At 56.6% G+C, this 17,014-nt stretch overlaps 1 protein-coding gene across 1 annotated transcript; it reads right to left on the bottom strand.

Moving 5' to 3' along the window:
* Nucleotides 1-878: 878 nt before the first annotated feature.
* FLOT1 (flotillin 1) lies at nucleotides 879-16,820 on the bottom strand. The gene is made up of 12 exons (XM_058040555.1): nucleotides 16,725-16,820; nucleotides 15,960-16,035; nucleotides 15,784-15,874; nucleotides 14,129-14,272; nucleotides 12,386-12,505; nucleotides 11,496-11,591; nucleotides 10,379-10,531; nucleotides 9,067-9,248; nucleotides 8,393-8,438; nucleotides 4,359-4,496; nucleotides 2,637-2,792; nucleotides 879-1,325 (listed from the first exon to the last, which is right to left on the bottom strand). The coding sequence occupies exons 1-12, from the start codon at nucleotides 16,765-16,767 to the stop codon at nucleotides 1,236-1,238; spliced, it is 1,335 nt and encodes a 444-aa protein (XP_057896538.1). The 5' UTR covers nucleotides 16,768-16,820; the 3' UTR covers nucleotides 879-1,235.
* Nucleotides 16,821-17,014: the final 194 nt, after the last annotated feature.

Genomic DNA, 17,014 nt, shown 5'->3' with positions numbered 1-17,014 from the left:
GTCATCAGGACAGTCCCAGAGTCACTTTAGGATTTCCTGGGGTCATTTTAGGGTCCCCATTGTCACCTTGGAGGTCCCATGTCCCCACCTGAATGTCCCAAATGTCACCTGCGTCCCTGTTCAGGATCCCCATTGTCAGCTGGAGTCACTGAGAGGTCCCTGTGTCACTTGAGGGTCCCTGATGTCACCTGTCCCCTCCTCTCCCCACAGTGCCCGGAAGGTGTCCATTTGTCAGTGGTGGCAGCATGAGAATGTCACTGGTTGGGGACATTCAGGTGGCACCAGGGGTGGTGGCACTTGGGAACACCTTGGGGACAAGGGACAAGGTGGGCACTTACAGAGAATGGGGACGTGGGGGGTGGCAGCACTTTGGGGACGTGGGGACATGATGGCGTTAAAGGGTGACACTAGGGATATGCAAGGGGTGGTGGCACTTTGGGGACAAGGTGACATTGGGAGGTGGTGGCACCTTGGGGACACATTTGGGACATGATGAAAGAGGATGGTGGTATGTGAGTGACGCTTTGGGGACACAGTGGCACTCTGGAGGCACTGCAGGGGTGGTGGCGCTTAAAGGACACAGGAACACTGCTGTGGTGGCACCTTGGGGACACTTTATTGACATAGTGACACTTGGGGGTACTGGCACTTTCTGGACACAGGGTGGTGGCACCGTAGGGACATTGATTGACCTAGCACTTCAGGGACAAGGTGGCACCTTGGGGACACTTGGGACAGGGTGACAGTGCAGTGGTGGCATTCTGGGTACTCAGAGGACATAGGGGTAGTGGTGGCACTCTGGGGACACTTAGAGAACGTGCTGACATTCGGGGGTGGCACTTGTGGGACACCACAGGGGGTGGTGGCACCTTGGGGACATTTGGGCATGGCACTTAAGGGACTAAGTGACATTGGAGGGTGGTGGCACTTCTGGGACAGCTAGGAGACACCGTGGCACGTTGGGACAGTGGCATCACAGGGACACGTGGGGGACATGATGACATTTGGGGACATGCTGACAGTGCAGCAGTGGCACTTTGGGGACATGCAAGGCATGGTGGCACTCTAGGGACAAAGGGACTTGGGGGTCGGTGGCATCTTGGTGGCCTCAGGAGCCACCGGTGGCACTTTGGGAAGCAGTGGCATCAGGGGCTGGTGGCACTTGGGTGGCACTTTGGGGACACAGCGGGGTCCCAGTGGCTCTGGGTGGGTGGTGGCACTTGGGGACATTGGTGTCACTGGGGGGTGACACTCAGGGACACTTTGGGGGAATTTTGAGAGGTTTCAGTGGCTCCGGTGCCACCCTCGGGCTCCGTCGGGGTCACCTGAGGGGACAAGGGGGGACAGGGGGCACCTGGGGGTGTCACGTCCTCCCAGGGGTCCCCAAAATTCCTCCAAATTCACCCCAAAAATCACCTGGGACCCCCAAACCTGTCCAGGACCCCGCAAAATCCCCCCAAATTCACCCCAAAATCCAAATGGGACCCCCAAACCTCCCCTGGGACCTCCAAAATTCCACCTGGGACCCCAAAATCCTCTCAGGGTTCCCCAGACTCACGGGGGACCTCCAAAATCCATCGGGGACCCCCCAGAATCCCCCTGGGCTCCCAGATCCCCCAAATTCACCCTAAAATCCACCTGGGAACCCCAAAATTTACCCCAAATCTCACCTGGGACTTCCCCAAACCCCATCTGGGACTCCTTACACCCATCCAGGATCCCCCAAAATTCCCCAATATCCATCTGGGACCCCCCAAAATCCACTCAGACCCCGGTTTCTTCCTAGGACCCCCTAAACCTCTCAAATTCACCCCAAATTCCATCTGGGACCCCCAGATTTCTTCCAGGATTCCCCAAATTCACCTGGGACCCCCAAACCCCATGCAGGACCACCCAAAATTCCCCAAATTCACCCTAAAATCCATCTGGGACCCCACTCAAATTTCTCCAGGACCCCCCAAAATCCCCCAAATTCCCCTCAAACCTCATCTGGGACACCTAAAATCCACCTGTGGCCCCAAAATCCTGCCAGGATTCCCCAGACTTACCTGGGAATTCCAAACCCCATCCGGGACCATCCAAAATCCCCCAAATTCACCCCAAAACCATCCCAAAATTCACCTGGGCTGCTCCAAACTCCACCCGGGACCCCCAAATTCACCCCCAAACCCCCTGAATCCTGTGAGCTCACCTGGGGGCCCCAAAATTCCCCCCTGGGACCCCAAATCCCCCTAAAGCTCACCTGGGACCCCAAATATCCAGCTGGGACCACCCAAATCCCCCCTGGTACCCCAAAAATCCCCGAATTCCCCTAAAGCTCACTGGGGAGCCCCAAAACCCCCCCAGGAACCCAAAACACCCAAATCCCCCTAAAGCTCACCTGGGACCCCCCCAAATCCCTCTTGGGACTCCCCAAAATCCCCCAAATATCCACCTGCTACCCCCAAATCCCCCGAATTCCCCTAAAGCTCACCTGGGAGCCCAAATTCCCCCCTGGCACCCCCCAAAATCTGCCAAATACCCACCTGAGACTCCCCAAATCCCCCCTGGCACCCGCCAAAATCCCCCAAATTCACCCTGGGACCCCCCCAAATCCTCTCTGGGACCCCAGAATTCCCCGAATTCCCCCATCTCACCTGGGAGCCCCTGGCCAGCGCCCCCACGGCCCCCGGCAGCCGCGTGACCAAGTCCAGGATTTCCGAGGGGATTTTGGCCACCCCGACGGCCCCGGAGCCGCCCACGAGCGTCACCCGGCGCGTCCCCAGCAGCGGCTGCGCCACCGCCTCGGCCACCTGCCCCAAACGGATCCCAAAATCAGCCCCAAAATCAGCTCCAAAATCAGCTCCAAACGGGATCCCAAAATCAGCCCCAGGTCAGGGATTCTCCAAATCAACCCCAATATCAGCCCCCAGCCAGGGATCCCCACATCAGCCCCAAACTGAGGATCCCCAAATCACCCCCAAAATTGTCCCCAAATTGGGCATCCCAAAATCAGCCACAAATTGGGGATCCTCAAATCAGCCCAACAGCAGGAATCCCAAAATCAGCCCCAAATCTGGGATTCCAAAATGAGGGATCCTCAAATCAGCCCCCAAATTGGCCCCAAATCAGGGATCCCAAATCAGCCTCGCATCAGGGATCCCAAAATTAACTCAAATCAAGGATCCCCAAGTCAGCCCCAGGTCAGGGATCCCCAAATGAGCAGCCAAATCAGCCCCAAACTGAGGATCCTGAAATCAGCCCTAAATTTGAGATCCTAAAATCAGCCCCAAAACCAGCCCCAAATCAGGGATCCCAAAATCAGGGATCTCCAGATCAGCCCCAAAATTTGCCCTCAAATCTGAGATCCTAAAATCAGCCCCAAATTGCACCCAAATCAGGAATCCTCAAATCAGAGATCCCCAAATCAGCCCTGAAATTTGTCCCACATTGGGGATCCCGAAATCGGGGATCCCAAAATCAGCCCCAAAACAGTCCCGGCCCAAATCAGGGTTCCTGATATCAGCCCCAAATCAGGGATCCTGAAATGAGGAATCCCAAAATCAGGGATCCAAAAATCAGCCCCCAAATCAGGGATGCCCAAATCAGCCCCAAACCTGGGAACCTAAAATCAGGGATCCCAAAATCAGCCCTGAAATAGGTCCCAAATCTGGGACTCTGAAGTCAGGGATCCCAAAATCAGGGATCCCAAATCAAGGATCCCAAAATCAGTCCCAAACCTGGGATCCTAAAATCAGCCCCAAAATCAACCCTAAATCAGGGATCCCAAAATCAGCCTCAAATCAGGGATCCCAAAATCCACCCCAAACCTAGGATACCAAAATCATCCCCAAAATCAGCCATCCCCAAATCAGGCCCAAACTGGGGATACTGAAGTCAGCCCCAAATCAGGGATCCTGAAATCAGCCCCAAAATGGGGATCCCCAAATCAGCCCTGAAATTGGCCCCAAATCTGGGATCCCAAAATCAGGGATCCCAAAACAGGGATCCCCAGAATCAGGGATCCCCAAAATCAGAACAATCCTGGGATCCCTAAATTCCTGTCCCCAGTTCAGGAATCCCCAAAATCAACCCTAAAATAGGGGAACCCCAAAATAAATCCCAAAATCAGGGATCCCCAGGTGTCTCCAAAACATTCCCAAAGTGTCCCCAGTGTCCCCAAAACACCCTCAAAGTGTCCCCAAGTGTTTGCAAAATGTCCCCAAGAGTCCTCAAAGTGTCCCCAAAACATCCTGAGAATGTCCCTCAAGTATCCCCAAAATGTCCCCACGAAAGGTCCCCAAGGGTCTTTAAAGTAACATCCCCAGAACATCCCCAAAACATCCCCAGCTGTCCCCAGCTGTCCCCAGTGTCCCCACCTGGGGCAGCCTCTGCAGCACCAGATCCACCACGGCCGCGTCCTGGAACTGCCCAAAGGCCTCGGCCTTGGCCGCAGCCGCCGCAGCCTCAGCGCGGGCACGAGAGGCCACGGCCGCGGCACGGGCAGCGCCTGTCACCTGCGGGGACACCAAAATGGCATTGGGGACACCAAAATGAGACTCGGGACACCAAAATGGGGACAGAACCCCCAAAAACGTGATCAGGAAGCTAACATGGGATTGGGAACCCAGGCATGGGCACGAGAGGCCACGGCTGCGGCACGGGCAGCGCCTGTCACCTGTGGGGACACCAAAATGGGATTGGGGACACCAAAATGGGGACAGAACCCCCAAAGACATGATCAGGAACCTAACATGGGATTGGGAACCCAGGCACAGGCACGAGGCCACGGCCGCGGCACGGGCAGCACCTGTCACCTGTGGGGACACCAATGGGGTTGGGGACATGGGAAATGGGACTGGGGACATTGGAAATGGGACTGGGAACCCAGGCATCAACATGAGAGGCCACAGCATGGGCAGAGCCTGTCACCTGCGGGGACACCAAAATGGCATTGGGGACACCAAAATGGGATTGGGGACAGACACCAAAATGAGACTCGGGACACCCAAATGGCATTGGGGATATGGGAAATGGGATTGGGGACATTGGAAATGGGAACCCAGGAATGGGCACAAGAGGCCGCGGCACGGGCAGCGTCTGTCACCTGCGGGGACACAACATGGGATTGGAGACACCAAAATAGAGACAGAACCCCCAAAACCATGATCAGGAGCCTGACATGGGATTGGGAACCCAGGCACAGGCACGAGAGGCCACAGCCACAGCACGGGCTGCACCTGTCACCTGCAGGGCCATGACAGGGGTTGGGGACACCAAAATGAGACTGGGGATGTGGGAAATGGGACTGGGAACCCAGGCACGGGCACGAGACGCCACGGCACAGGCAGCGCCCGTCACCTGCAGGGCCACGAAATGGGGTTGGGGACACTAAAATGGGATCTGAGGACATGGACACAGGTTGGGGACATCAGAAATGACACTGGGGACATGGGAAATGGGACTGGGAACCCAAAACAGCATTGGGACCTCAAGCATGGGCATGAGAGGGCATGGCCATGGCACGGGCAGTGCCCGTCAGCTGTGGGGACACAACATGGGACTGGGGACACCAAAATGGGACTGGGGATTTTGGAAATGGGATTAAGGACATTGACACGGGACTGGGGACACGAAATGGGGACAGAACCCCCCAAAATGGGATCAGAGACACAACACAGGATTAGAGACATCAAAATGGGTTTGGGGACATGGGAAATGGGATTAGGGACACCAAAATGGGACTGGGAGCCCAGGCATGGGCATGAGAGGCCACAGCTGCAGCACAAGCAGCACCTGTCACCTGTGGGGACATGGACATGGGATTGGGGACTGGGGACATGGGAAATGGGATTGGGAACTCAGGCATGGGTATGAGAGGTCATGGCTGCAGCCCGTCACCTGCAGGGACACTAGTAGGGGTTGGGGACACCAAAATGGGACTGGGGACATGGATACAGGGTTGAGGACATCAGAAATGGGACTGGGGACATGGACACAGGACTGGAAACTCAGAGGCATGAGAGGCCATGGCCACAGCACAGGCAGCACCCGTCACCTGCAGGGACACAATAGGGGACTGGGACACCAAAATGGGATTGGGGACATTGGAAATGGGATTGAGGACACCAACACGAGACTAGGGACACGAAATGGGGACAGAACCCCCAAAAATGGGATCAGGGACACGACACAGGATTAGGGACACCAAAATGGGATTGGGGACGTTGGAAATGGGATTGGGAAACCAGACACGAGCATGAGAGACAACAGCCGCGGCGCAGATATCGCCTGTCACCTGCAGGGACACCAGCATGGGATTGGGGACACCAAAATGGGACTGGGGATGTTGGAAATGGGATTGGGATCATGGGAAATGGGATTGGGAACATGGGAAATGGGATTGGGAACATGGGAATGGGCACGAGAGGCCACGCCATGGCACGCGCAGCACCTGACACATGCGGGGACGCCAAAATGGGATTGCAGACACCAAAATGGGACTGGGGACATGGACATGGGGTTGGGGACATGGGAAATGGGATTGGGAACCCAAAAAGGATTGGGAACCTTTTGGACATGAGAGGCCACAGCTGTGGCATGGGCAGCACCCATCACCTGCGGGGACACAATATGGGATTGGGGACACCAAAATGGGATTGGGGACATTGGAAATGGGATTTGGGACACTGACACAGGACTGGGGACATGAAATGGGGACAGAACCCCCAAAAATGGGATCAGGGACATGACACAGGATTAGGAACACCAAAATGGGACTGGGGACATTGGAAATGGGATTAGGGACATGGGAAATGGGATTGGGAACCCAGGCATGGACATGAGAGGCCACGGCCACAGCATGGGCAGCACCTGTCACCTGTGGGGACACGAATGGGACTGGGGACACCAAAATGGGATTGGGGACACTAAAATGGGACTGGGGACATTGGAAATGGCATTGAGGAGACCAACATGGGATTGGGGACATTGGAAATGGGATTGAGGACACCAACACCAAATTGGAATCACAAAATGGGGACAGAACCCCCAAAAACAGAATCAGGGACACAACATGGGATGGGGACACCAAAACGGGTTTGGGGACATGGGAAATGAGATTGGGGACATGGGAAATGGGATTGGAGACATGGACATGAGGATGGGGACATCAGAAATGGGATTAGGAACCCAAAACGGGATTGGGAACCCAGACATGGGCATGAGAGTCCACGGCACAGACAGCGTCTGTCACCTGTGGGGACATGAAACAGGGCTGGGGACACCAAAATGGGATTGGGGACACCAAAATGGGATTGGGGACATGGGAAGTGGGACTGGGAACCCAAAGTGGGATTGGGAACCCAGGCATGGATATGAGGGGCCATGGCGTGGGCAGCGCTTGTCACCTGCGGGGACATGAATGGGGTTGGGGACACCAAAATGGGACTGGGGACATAGACATGGGGTCAGAGAGCTCAGAAATGGGGCTGGGAACCCAAAATCAGGATCGGGGACCCGAAATGGCATTGGGGAAATCGGAAATGGGATTGGGGATATGAAACGGGACTGGGGACATTGGAAATGGGATCAGGGACCCAAAGGGGATCACGGTCATCGACACGGGATCGGGGACCCAGAATAGAGACAGAACTCCCAAAAATGGGATCAGGAACCCAAAAATGGGGGCAGAGCCCCAGGAACGGGATCGGGAACCCCAAAACAGGATTGGGACTCGAAACACGATCGGGGACATTGTAAATGGGATTGGGAACACAGGAATGGGATCAGTGACACAAAATGGGATTGGGGACCCAAAATGGGATGGGGGACCCTAAACAGGATTGGGGAGCCAAATGGGATTGGGGACACCAAGATGGGATCGAGCACCCAAAATAGGATAGGAGACCCAAAACAGTATCAGGGACAGGAAACGGGATTGGGGACCCTAAATGGGATCAGGAACCCAACACGAGATCAGAGACTCAAAATGAGCCAGGGACCCAGAAACAGGATCAGGAACCCAGGAATTGGATCAGGGCCCAAAAGGGGATTGGGGACACCAGCAGGGGATCAGGGACCCAAAACGGGACTGGAGACCTGAAACAGGATTGGGGACCCAGGAACGGGATTGGGGACAATGGAAATGGGATCAGGGATACCAACACCGGATCAGAGTCATGAAACAGGATTGGGGACCTGGGAAATGGGATTGAGAACCCCAAAACAAGATCAGGACCCCCTGAAATTCTGGGAGAGCCAAAATTTCCCAGAGAACCCAAAAATTCCCAGATTTGGGGCCACAAAATCCAACTGGGACCACCAAAATTCCCTCAGGACCCCCTAAATCTCACCTGTGACTCCCAAACCTCACCTGGGACCCCCCAAATTCTCCTGGGACCCCCAGACTCACCTTGAGGGTCTCGGCCTCAGCCTCTGCCTGCAGCAGCACCTGTGTCCTGTAGGGGGCGCAAAGTCAGGGGGCGGGACTGCTCTCAAAGGGGCAATGCTGCTCTTAAAGGGGCAATGGTGCAATATGAGTGGGCCCACCAGTGGGGTGTGGTTTGTTTGAAGGGGCATGGCTTATCTTAAAAAGGGCAATGGGACCTAAAAGGGCAGTGACAGCAACCAAGAGGGGGCAACATGTATCTTAAACGGGTTATGGCTACAGACTGATGGGGTCCACCAAGTTGTGATGGTGGCTGACTGGGATGAGGCGTGGCTTCTCTCTCAAGGGGGACGGCTCACTTAAAAGGGCCACGGCTTTTCAAAGGTGGTGGGACCCACCACTGTGAAAGTGTGGCTTCTCCTTGAAGGGGCAATCCTTGTCTTAAAAGGGTAATGGATGGGACACCTTAACTGCCACTGGGCCTACTCTGGGTGAGGGTATGGCTCCTCCTTAAAGGGGCAATGACTGGACCCAAACTGGTGGGACCCACCACAATGAGGGTGTTGCTTCTTAAAAGGGCAACACTTCTCTTAAAAGGGCAACAGGTGGAACCCCAAGAACACCACCACACCCGAGCAGAGGAGGGCAGGGCTCGTCCCCAGAGAGGCGTGGCCACCCTTAAAGGGGCGGTGTCTCACCGTTGTGCCTCGGCCAGCCGCTCCAGCCGGTAGCGCTCGGCCTCGGCCGGTTTGCGCACGGTGGCCTCGAGCTCCTGGCGGCGCCGCCCGACCTCCTGCTCCTGCAACTGCACCCGCTGCGCCCGCTCCACCAGCGCCACCTCCCCGCGCTGCGCCGCGATGGCCTGCTGGGAACGCGCTGCCTGTGGGGGACATGGGGACAGGACACAAATCCATCAGGGGAGGGACATGGGTGAGACAGAGTAGAAATTCTCCAGAGCAGAAATCCATTTTGATTTAGGTGAAATGTACATCTTTGAGTTGGTCTGCAGTTTGAAAACATTGCTGTTTAGCCTGACTGCAAAAGCCTAGGCTCAGAGAAACTGCTTCAGTGAAGGACAGAGATAAGGAGGGTAGACAGAGAGTGATAAAGAGAGACAGAGACTGCTGTGAGAGCAGGTCAACCTGACCTAGGAGTTCTTTCTGATAAAGAAAAACTAGCAGCAAATGTCACGTGAAATTCATAAAAATGAATATGTATGAACCTATTGTGAAATGGCATGCATATGTATCTGAGAGGAGGATAAAAAAGGACCTGGAGTTCCCAGAGGTACTCATGTCTTTTAAGGAGAGCAATCTCCGCATGCATTCGGCACTGTAGTAATAAACATACCAGCTTTACAACTTTCACGAAGTTGTGAAGTTTTGTTTATCTCTGCAAAACACGGGGACAGGGGGACAGGTGACACAAGGGACACAGGGACAGGTCACAAACCCATCCAGAGAGGGACACGGGAACCGATGATACAGGGACACAGGAACAGGATGCAAATCCATTAGGGAAGGGACACAAGGACAAGGGACACAGGGACAGCTCACAAACCCATCAAGGGAGGGACATGGGGAACGGGTGACACAGGGACCCAGGGATAGGGGCACAGCGGACACGGATATGGGGGACACAGGGGACAGGTCACAAATCCATCAGGGAAGGACAAGGGGGACAGGTATCTCTAGGGGGAGCTCAGGCAGCCTGGGGGTGTCCTCAGGTGGCCCAAGAGACCCAAATTTGGGAGGTAACCCCAGGATGTGGAGGTTCCAGGTGTTCTGGAGTGTTCCAGGTGCTCCAGGTGAGCTCCCAGCCCCCATTCCCCCCCCCACAAGGTGTTTGTTACCTATCTCCAGATGTGTGAGTTACCTGTAACTGAAACACCAGATAGGCCATGGCCCTGTGACACTCCCAAGTGTTAGCTGTCCCAGGTGCATTTATTACCTGTCCCAGCTGTGTTTGTTCCCTGCCCCAGCTGTGTCCCATGTCCAGGTGTGTCCTCACCTGCAGCTGGAAGGCCAGCTCAGCCGTGGCCCTGCGGGCGCTGACGGCTCCATCGCACTCAGCCTGGGCCACCTGGAAGTCGCGCTGGGCTCGCGCCGTGGCCTCCTCGCTCAGCAGCTGCGCCGACACCTGCTCCTGCCGCGCCCGCGCCTCCTGCGGGGACAGCGGCACTGGGAAGGACTGGGAGGGACTGGGTGGGACTCGAATGGGCTAGGATGGGAGTGGGATGGAACTGGGAGGGACTGGGATGGACTGGGAGTGAACTGGAATGGGCTAGGATGGGACTGGGATGGACTAGGAGAGACTGGGAGGGGCTGTGAGGGAATTGGAAGGGACTGGGAGTGAACTGGGAGGAACTAGGATGGACTGAAATGGGACCGGAAGGGAATTAGAAAAGACTGGGAGGGACTAGGATGGACTGGGAGGGAACTGGAAGGGACTGGGATGGACTGGGAGGAAACTGGAAGGGGCTGTGAGGGAACTGGGAGGGACTGAGATGGACTGGGTCGGACTGGGAGGGAACTGGGATGGACTGGAAGGGGATGGAAGGGGCTGGGAGTGCACAGGGATGGGACCGGGAAGGACTGGGGAATGGGATGGGGTACTGGGAACACTGGGTGCACAGGGGGTGTTAGGGCAGTTTGGAGAATGGGGGTACTGGAAAAGACTGGGAGGAACTGGAATGGGACTAGAAAGACTGGGAGCACTGGGAGAGACTGGAGTACTGAGGATACTGGGAAGAGCTGGACAAGAACTGGGAGGTGCTGGAGTGGGATTAGTGGGGTACTGGGAGAGTACTAGGAACACTGGGGGTACTGAGGCAGTTTGGGGAAGGGGGTACTGGGGGCACTGGGAGGGACTGGGACAGACTGGAATGGAACATGAAGGGCACTGGGAGGGCACTGGAAAGGCACTGGAGCATTGGGAGGACACTGGGGATTGGGGTACTTGGGCTATCAGGGGTACTGGGAGCACTGGGATGAACTGGGGACCACAGGGAGAGCACTGGGAGTACTGGGGATACTGGGGGGTGACTGACAGGAAGGTAACCCAGATGCCCCCAGGTGTGTCTCCAGGTGTGCCCCCAATGTCACCAGGTGTCCCTGGTGTCACTCACGCGGATCCCAGCATCGCGTTTGGCCTCAGCCTCTCCCACGCGGGCGTCGCGCTGCACCTGCGCCGTGCGGCCCTTCCCGAGGGAGCGCAGGTAATCCTGCACGGGGACACACCTATCACACCTGTGTCACCTCCCTGTCACACCTGTGTTGTCCCTGGACTTGCGCCGTGCAGCCCTTTCTGAAGGAGCACAGGTAATCCTGCACAGGGACACACCTATCACACCGGTCACACCTGTGTCACCTCCCTGTCAGCTGCGTCACACCTGTGTCACAACTGTGTCACCTCCTTGTCACCTATGTCACATCTGTGTCTCTTCTCTGTCACACCTGTGTCATCCCTGGACCTGCACTGTGCAGCCCTTCCCAAGGGAGCGTAGGTAATCCTGCATGGGGACACACCTGTCACACCTGTGGCTCCTCCCTGATACACCCATGTCACCTCTGTCACTTGTGTCAGACCTTTGTCACATCTGTGTCACCTCTCTGTTCCACCTGTGTAACCCCATCCCCCCAGACAAATCCCAGGTGTGTCTCAGGCATCCCCAGGTGTCCCAGCTGTGCCCAGGTGTGTCCCAGGTGTCCCTATCTTGTCTCTGGGCATCTCCAAGTGTGTCCCAAGTGTGTCCTGAGCGTCTCAGTTGTGTCCCAAGTGTGTCCTGAGTGTCTTGGTTGTGTCCCAAGTGTGTCCCAGGTGTGCCCAGGTATCTCCAGCTGCCCCCCAGGTCTGTCCCAGGTATGTGCCAGCTGTCCCCAGATGTCTCCAGGTGTATCCAAGGTGTATCTTGGCTGTCCCCAGCTGTGCCCAAGTGTGTCCCCAGGTGTCCCCAGCCATGCCCAGCTGTGCCCAGGTGTGTCCCCCGCTGTCCCCAGCCATGCCCAGGTGTGTCACCTGCTCGTCGTGCACGTCCTTGAGGGTGTAGCTGACCACAGAGATGCCCATGTTCACCAGGTCGGAGGAGGCCACGCGGAAAACCTGATCCGAGAACTTCTGCCGGTCCTTGTAGATCTCCTGGGCGGGGCAGGGGCGGGGCTTAGGGGGGCGGGGCTCAAATGGGGGTGGGGCTTGGCTGGGCAGGGCCTGAGAGTGGAGTTTAAGTTGGGCAGGGCTCAGTGGGGTGGGGCTAAAAGGGGCAAGGCTTAGTAGGGTGGGGCTCAAATTAGGCACAGCTCAGCAGAGTCGGGCTCAAAGGGGAGGGGCTTAGAGGGGTGGGGCTCAAGTAGGTGGGGCTTAGCAGGGTTGGGCTCAAACTGGGCAGGGCTTAGCAGGGGCTCAAACTGGGCAGTGTTTAGCAAGGTGGCGCACAAAGAGGGTAGGGTTTTGTAAAACAGGGGTGAGGCTTAGTGGGCCAGGGCTTAGCAGGGTGGGGCAGAAGGGGGTGGAGTTTAAATTGGGCCAGGCTTATTGGGGTGGGCCTTAGCAGAGAAAATGCACAGGGTTGGTGAGCGTAGTTTATCCAGGGGGTACGGCTTGAGACAATGGGTGGTGCCAGGCAGGCAATGTGCTATGCTGGGGGTGTGGCTTTGATCTCAGGGGCGTGGCTTGGTTCTGTGGGTGTGCCTTAAGCAGAAAGAGGTCAGGCTTAAGGTGAGGTGTGGTTTGAGCCAACTGGGCGTGGCTTTAGAAAGTGGGAGGAGCCAGATGAGTGTGGCTTTGTTTGGGAGCATGGCTTGTACAGAGATATGGAACCAGGGGGATGTGGCTTGATCAAGGGATGTGGCTTGATCAAAATGAGCATGGCTTGAACCAAGGGGTGTGGCTTGAACCAAGAGGTGGAGCCAAGTGGGCATGGCTTGGTTTTGGGGGTGTGACTTGAGGCTTAGGGGGCTTGGAATGAGTCACAAGGGGCGTGGCTTTAGCAAAGGGTGTGACCAGGTGGGTGTGGCTTGACCCAAGGGTGGAGTCAGGGGAGTGGCTTATCTTAGGGGCTGTGGCTTGACCCAAAATGGGCATGGCTTGAGCAAGGGCGTGGTGCTAGGTGGGTGTGGCTTAAGGGGTGGGGCGATGTGTAGGGTTTGTACTGGGGGGAGTGGGTGGGCATGCCCTAACATTGAGGGGTGGGGTCAGGATTAGGGCAGGGGTGTGGCTTGACCCAGGGGGCATGGCTTGAGTCATGGGAGGGGGTTGGTGGGTGTGGTTTTGAGCTGGGGTGGGGCTAATACTGGATGGGGTCAGGAAAGAGGCGGGGCTTATGACAGGGGCAGGGCACATTTAGCATAACTTTAAAGGGGGTGGGGCCAGGGAAAGAGGATCTCGTGCTGGTGGGCGGGGCTTTGGCAAAAGGGTGGAATGTTGTGGGTGTGGCTTCACCAGTGCTGTGGCCTCCTCCAGGAGTGGGGCTTTTCAATGGGTGGAGCTTATGGGTCAAATGGGGAAGGGGTCTCTTAAAAGGTCACATCCCCCTCCAAGGGGGGGGGTGTAACCAGCCCCTGAGGGGGTGTGTCCATCCAGGTGGGTCGGGACACCTCAGGGGCGTGATTTTTGGGCCAATGGATTTTCCAAATAGATCTGGGATTTCTTAAAGGGGCCACATCCCACTGGGGGGGGGAGGGGCTGGTTGGCTCCCAAGTGGGTGAGGCTCTCTTGGGAGGGGCATGGGTTCCCCAAAGAGGGTGTGGCTCCCCTCAGGCCCACCTCCACGGTCATGTGGGCCATGATGGCACGTTGGTGACCCTCCAGCGTCTCCAGGGCGATCTGGCCGATCTCACTCTCTGACTTGCCCAGGAACATCTGGCAGGCAGCTGCGAGCATCTCCTTGTTCTGCCCCTGGATCTTCACCTGTGGAGGGGCTGGCATCATCTGGGGACCCCCCCCAGCCATCCCTGGGACCTCCCAAAATTAGTGTGGCCTCTTTAAGGAGTAGGTGTGGCACTGTCCTTTTAAGAGGCTGCTTGCTTGATAGGGTGGGGACCACGAGGACAGTGCCCTTTTATGGAGTCTCATCCTCTTGGAAGGGGTTTGGGGGTCCCCACCACCCCCAACCCATTTCTGGGAGGTCTTACCCCTCTTAAAGGGGTCCCCACCAACAAAAACTTCTTTTAAGGGAGGTCAAGACCCTCCAGTGGGATTTCGGAGTCCCCACCACACCAAGCCCCTCAAGAATCTGACCTTGAATCCTTTTAGAAAGGTTTAGGGAGGCTGCCCCATCGCAAACCTTTTTTGTTTTTTAACGTTTTTATAGGGTCTTTAAAGGGAATTTAAACATTTTTTAAAGTTTTTAATGTTTTTTTTTTTTTAAGGGTTTCTAAAGGATTTTTAAAGGGGTTTTCCCCCTCTAAAGGAATTTTTGGGTCCCCACCACTCCAAGCCTCTTTTAAGGAGGATTCCCCCTCCCATTCCAGGGGTTTGGCGATCCCCGAAACTTCGAGCTCCTTTTAGGGGATTCCCTATCCCTAAATGCCTTTTCTAGGAGTGTTTTTAACCCCTACAAATGCTTCCCATGGGCTCCACCACTCCAAACCCCCTTTATAGGGCTCCTCCCCTCCCCCGCGTTGTTTTGCGCTTCCCGCTACCATCGCCGCTTTAAGAACGCGCTTAGGTAGGCCCCACCACAACCTCACTTAAAAGGGCAACGCCACCCAGGTTGGGTCGGGCAGGGGAGCACCAGAGGGGTTTTGGGGGGTCACGGGGGGAATTTGGGGGACCCGAAGCATTTCTGGGAGGTTCCAAGGAGATTTCGGGGGTTCAGAGTGCGGTTTTAGGGGCATCCGCGTGGGATATTTGGGGTTTGTTTGGGGGGTCCCGGGGGAATTTTGGGAGGTCCAGAGGGGAATTTTGTGGAATCCTAAAGAGATTTTGGGGGGTTCTGAATGGGGGTTTTGGGGTCCCAGTGGGGTGTTGGGGACCGAGGAGGTTTGGAGGTACCGAGGGGCATTCTGAAGATCCCGGGGAAGATTTGGGGGGTCCTGAGTGTATTTTTGGGGGTTCTGATGGAGGATTTTTGGGAATCAAGGAGGGGACTTATAGGGGATTTTTGGGGTTTTGATGGGAGATTTCTTAGGGGGTTTTGGGAGTCCAGGAGGGGATTTTTGGGGCTTCAGAGGGGGAATTTTCAGAGGCCAAGGAGGGGATTTTTAGGGTATTTTTGGCAGTCCAGGAGGGAAGTTTTGGGGGATTTTTAGGGAATTTTTGGCAGTTTGATGGGGGATTTTGGGATGTCCAGGAGAAGATTTTTGCAGCGATTTTTTTTTTGTGTGTGTGTTTTGGGGCTGTTTTGGGATATTTTTGGGGGTATTTTTGGGGTATTTTTGGGAGTATTTTCAGAGTGGTTTTGGGTGTTCTGGGGGTACCTGTGCGATGCCGGTGACGGAGATGGGCACCCCGTGGCGGGTGTAAACCTTCTCACTGCGCACGGGGAGCGTCAGCGTGTTCAGGGAGATCCTGGGGGTACGGGGGGGTCACCCCAAACCTCTGGGGATCCCCCCCACCCCCCGAACCCCAAAAAAACCCCCGGGCCCCTCCTCACCGCTGGATCTTCTGCAGGCACGGGATCACCAACACCCGGCCCCCGGCCACCATCACCGGGGGGCTGCGGCAGAAACCTGGGGGGCACCGAGAGCTGGGGGACCCCAAAACCCCGGGGGGGACACAGGGACACCCCCGGGAATCCCCGGGAGGGGTTGGGGGGGGGGTCCCAGGAGGAGTTTGGGGGTGGCTGGGTGGGTCAGGGGGGAACCCCAGAGGTTTTGAAGGGGGGAATTTGGGGGACAAAATTGGGGGATAATTTGGGAGGGGTTGCCAGGAGTCCTTGGGGGCGAAGTGGATGGGGGGGGACCCTCAGGGAGGGGTTTGGGGAGTCCCTGGAGGGGTTTGGGGGAGTTGGGAGGGGTCCAAGGAGTCCCAGGGTGGGTTTGGGGGTCTGGGACGGGTTCCCAGGAGTTTTGGGGATAACTCTGGAGGTACTTTGGAGAGTTTTGGGGGGATTTTGCAGGTTCCCAGGAGATTTTGAGGGGAGAGATTCTGGGGGTTCCCGGGAGGTTTTGGGGAATTCCGGGAGTTCCCAGGAGATTGAAGGGCGGGGGCGGGGGTCCTGGAAGGGTTTGGGGGGGAATTCGGGGGGTTCCCGGGAGTTTTGCACCAATTTTGGAGGTCCACGGAAATTTTGGGGGGATTCTGGGTTTTCTCGGCAGTTTTTGGGGAATTCTGAGGGTTCCCGGGAAATTCTGAGGGGATTTGGGGGTTCCCGGGAGTTCTGAGGGACCCCAGGAGCCCCCGGGCCCCCCGAACTCACCCGACACCACCATGGCCTCGTTGGGGCCGCAGGTGAAGAACATCGCGGCGGGGGAAGGCCAGGGATCGATGGGGATCAATCGGGATCGATCGGAGCCGACCGCGATCCGCGACCGCCGCCCCGATCCCGGCACCCCCCGCGCTCGCCACTTCCGCATTAGCGCGGTGACGTCACCCAACACGCAGCCTCCCATTGGCTGCCGCGCCAAGGGCGGGAAGGGGAAATCTGTTCTGCCTGGCAACCAGTGACGTCCCTGATTTCTCGGCGCTCCATTGGCTGCGCCGTGCTCA

Source organism: Melospiza georgiana, chromosome 25 (assembly GCF_028018845.1).
Source record: "Melospiza georgiana isolate bMelGeo1 chromosome 25, bMelGeo1.pri, whole genome shotgun sequence".
In the NCBI taxonomy this organism is placed as follows: domain Eukaryota; kingdom Metazoa; phylum Chordata; class Aves; order Passeriformes; family Passerellidae; genus Melospiza; species Melospiza georgiana.
This window is presented reverse-complemented; position numbering and strand designations above follow the sequence as displayed.

Bases quoted from the DNA above. Each gene is read 5' to 3' on its own strand.
- FLOT1 (XM_058040555.1), bottom strand. From the start codon at position 16,767: ATGTTCTTCACCTGCGGCCCCAACGAGGCCATGGTGGTGTCGG. The intron at 9,249-10,378 runs GTGAGGACACAC...TGTCCCCCACAG, and splicing joins AGCTGGCCTTCCAGCTGCAG to GCAGCGCGTTCCCAGCAGGC. The intron at 4,497-8,392 runs GTGAGTCTGGGG...GTGTCCCCGCAG, and splicing joins CTGAGGCCGAGACCCTCAAG to GTGACAGGCGCTGCCCGTGC.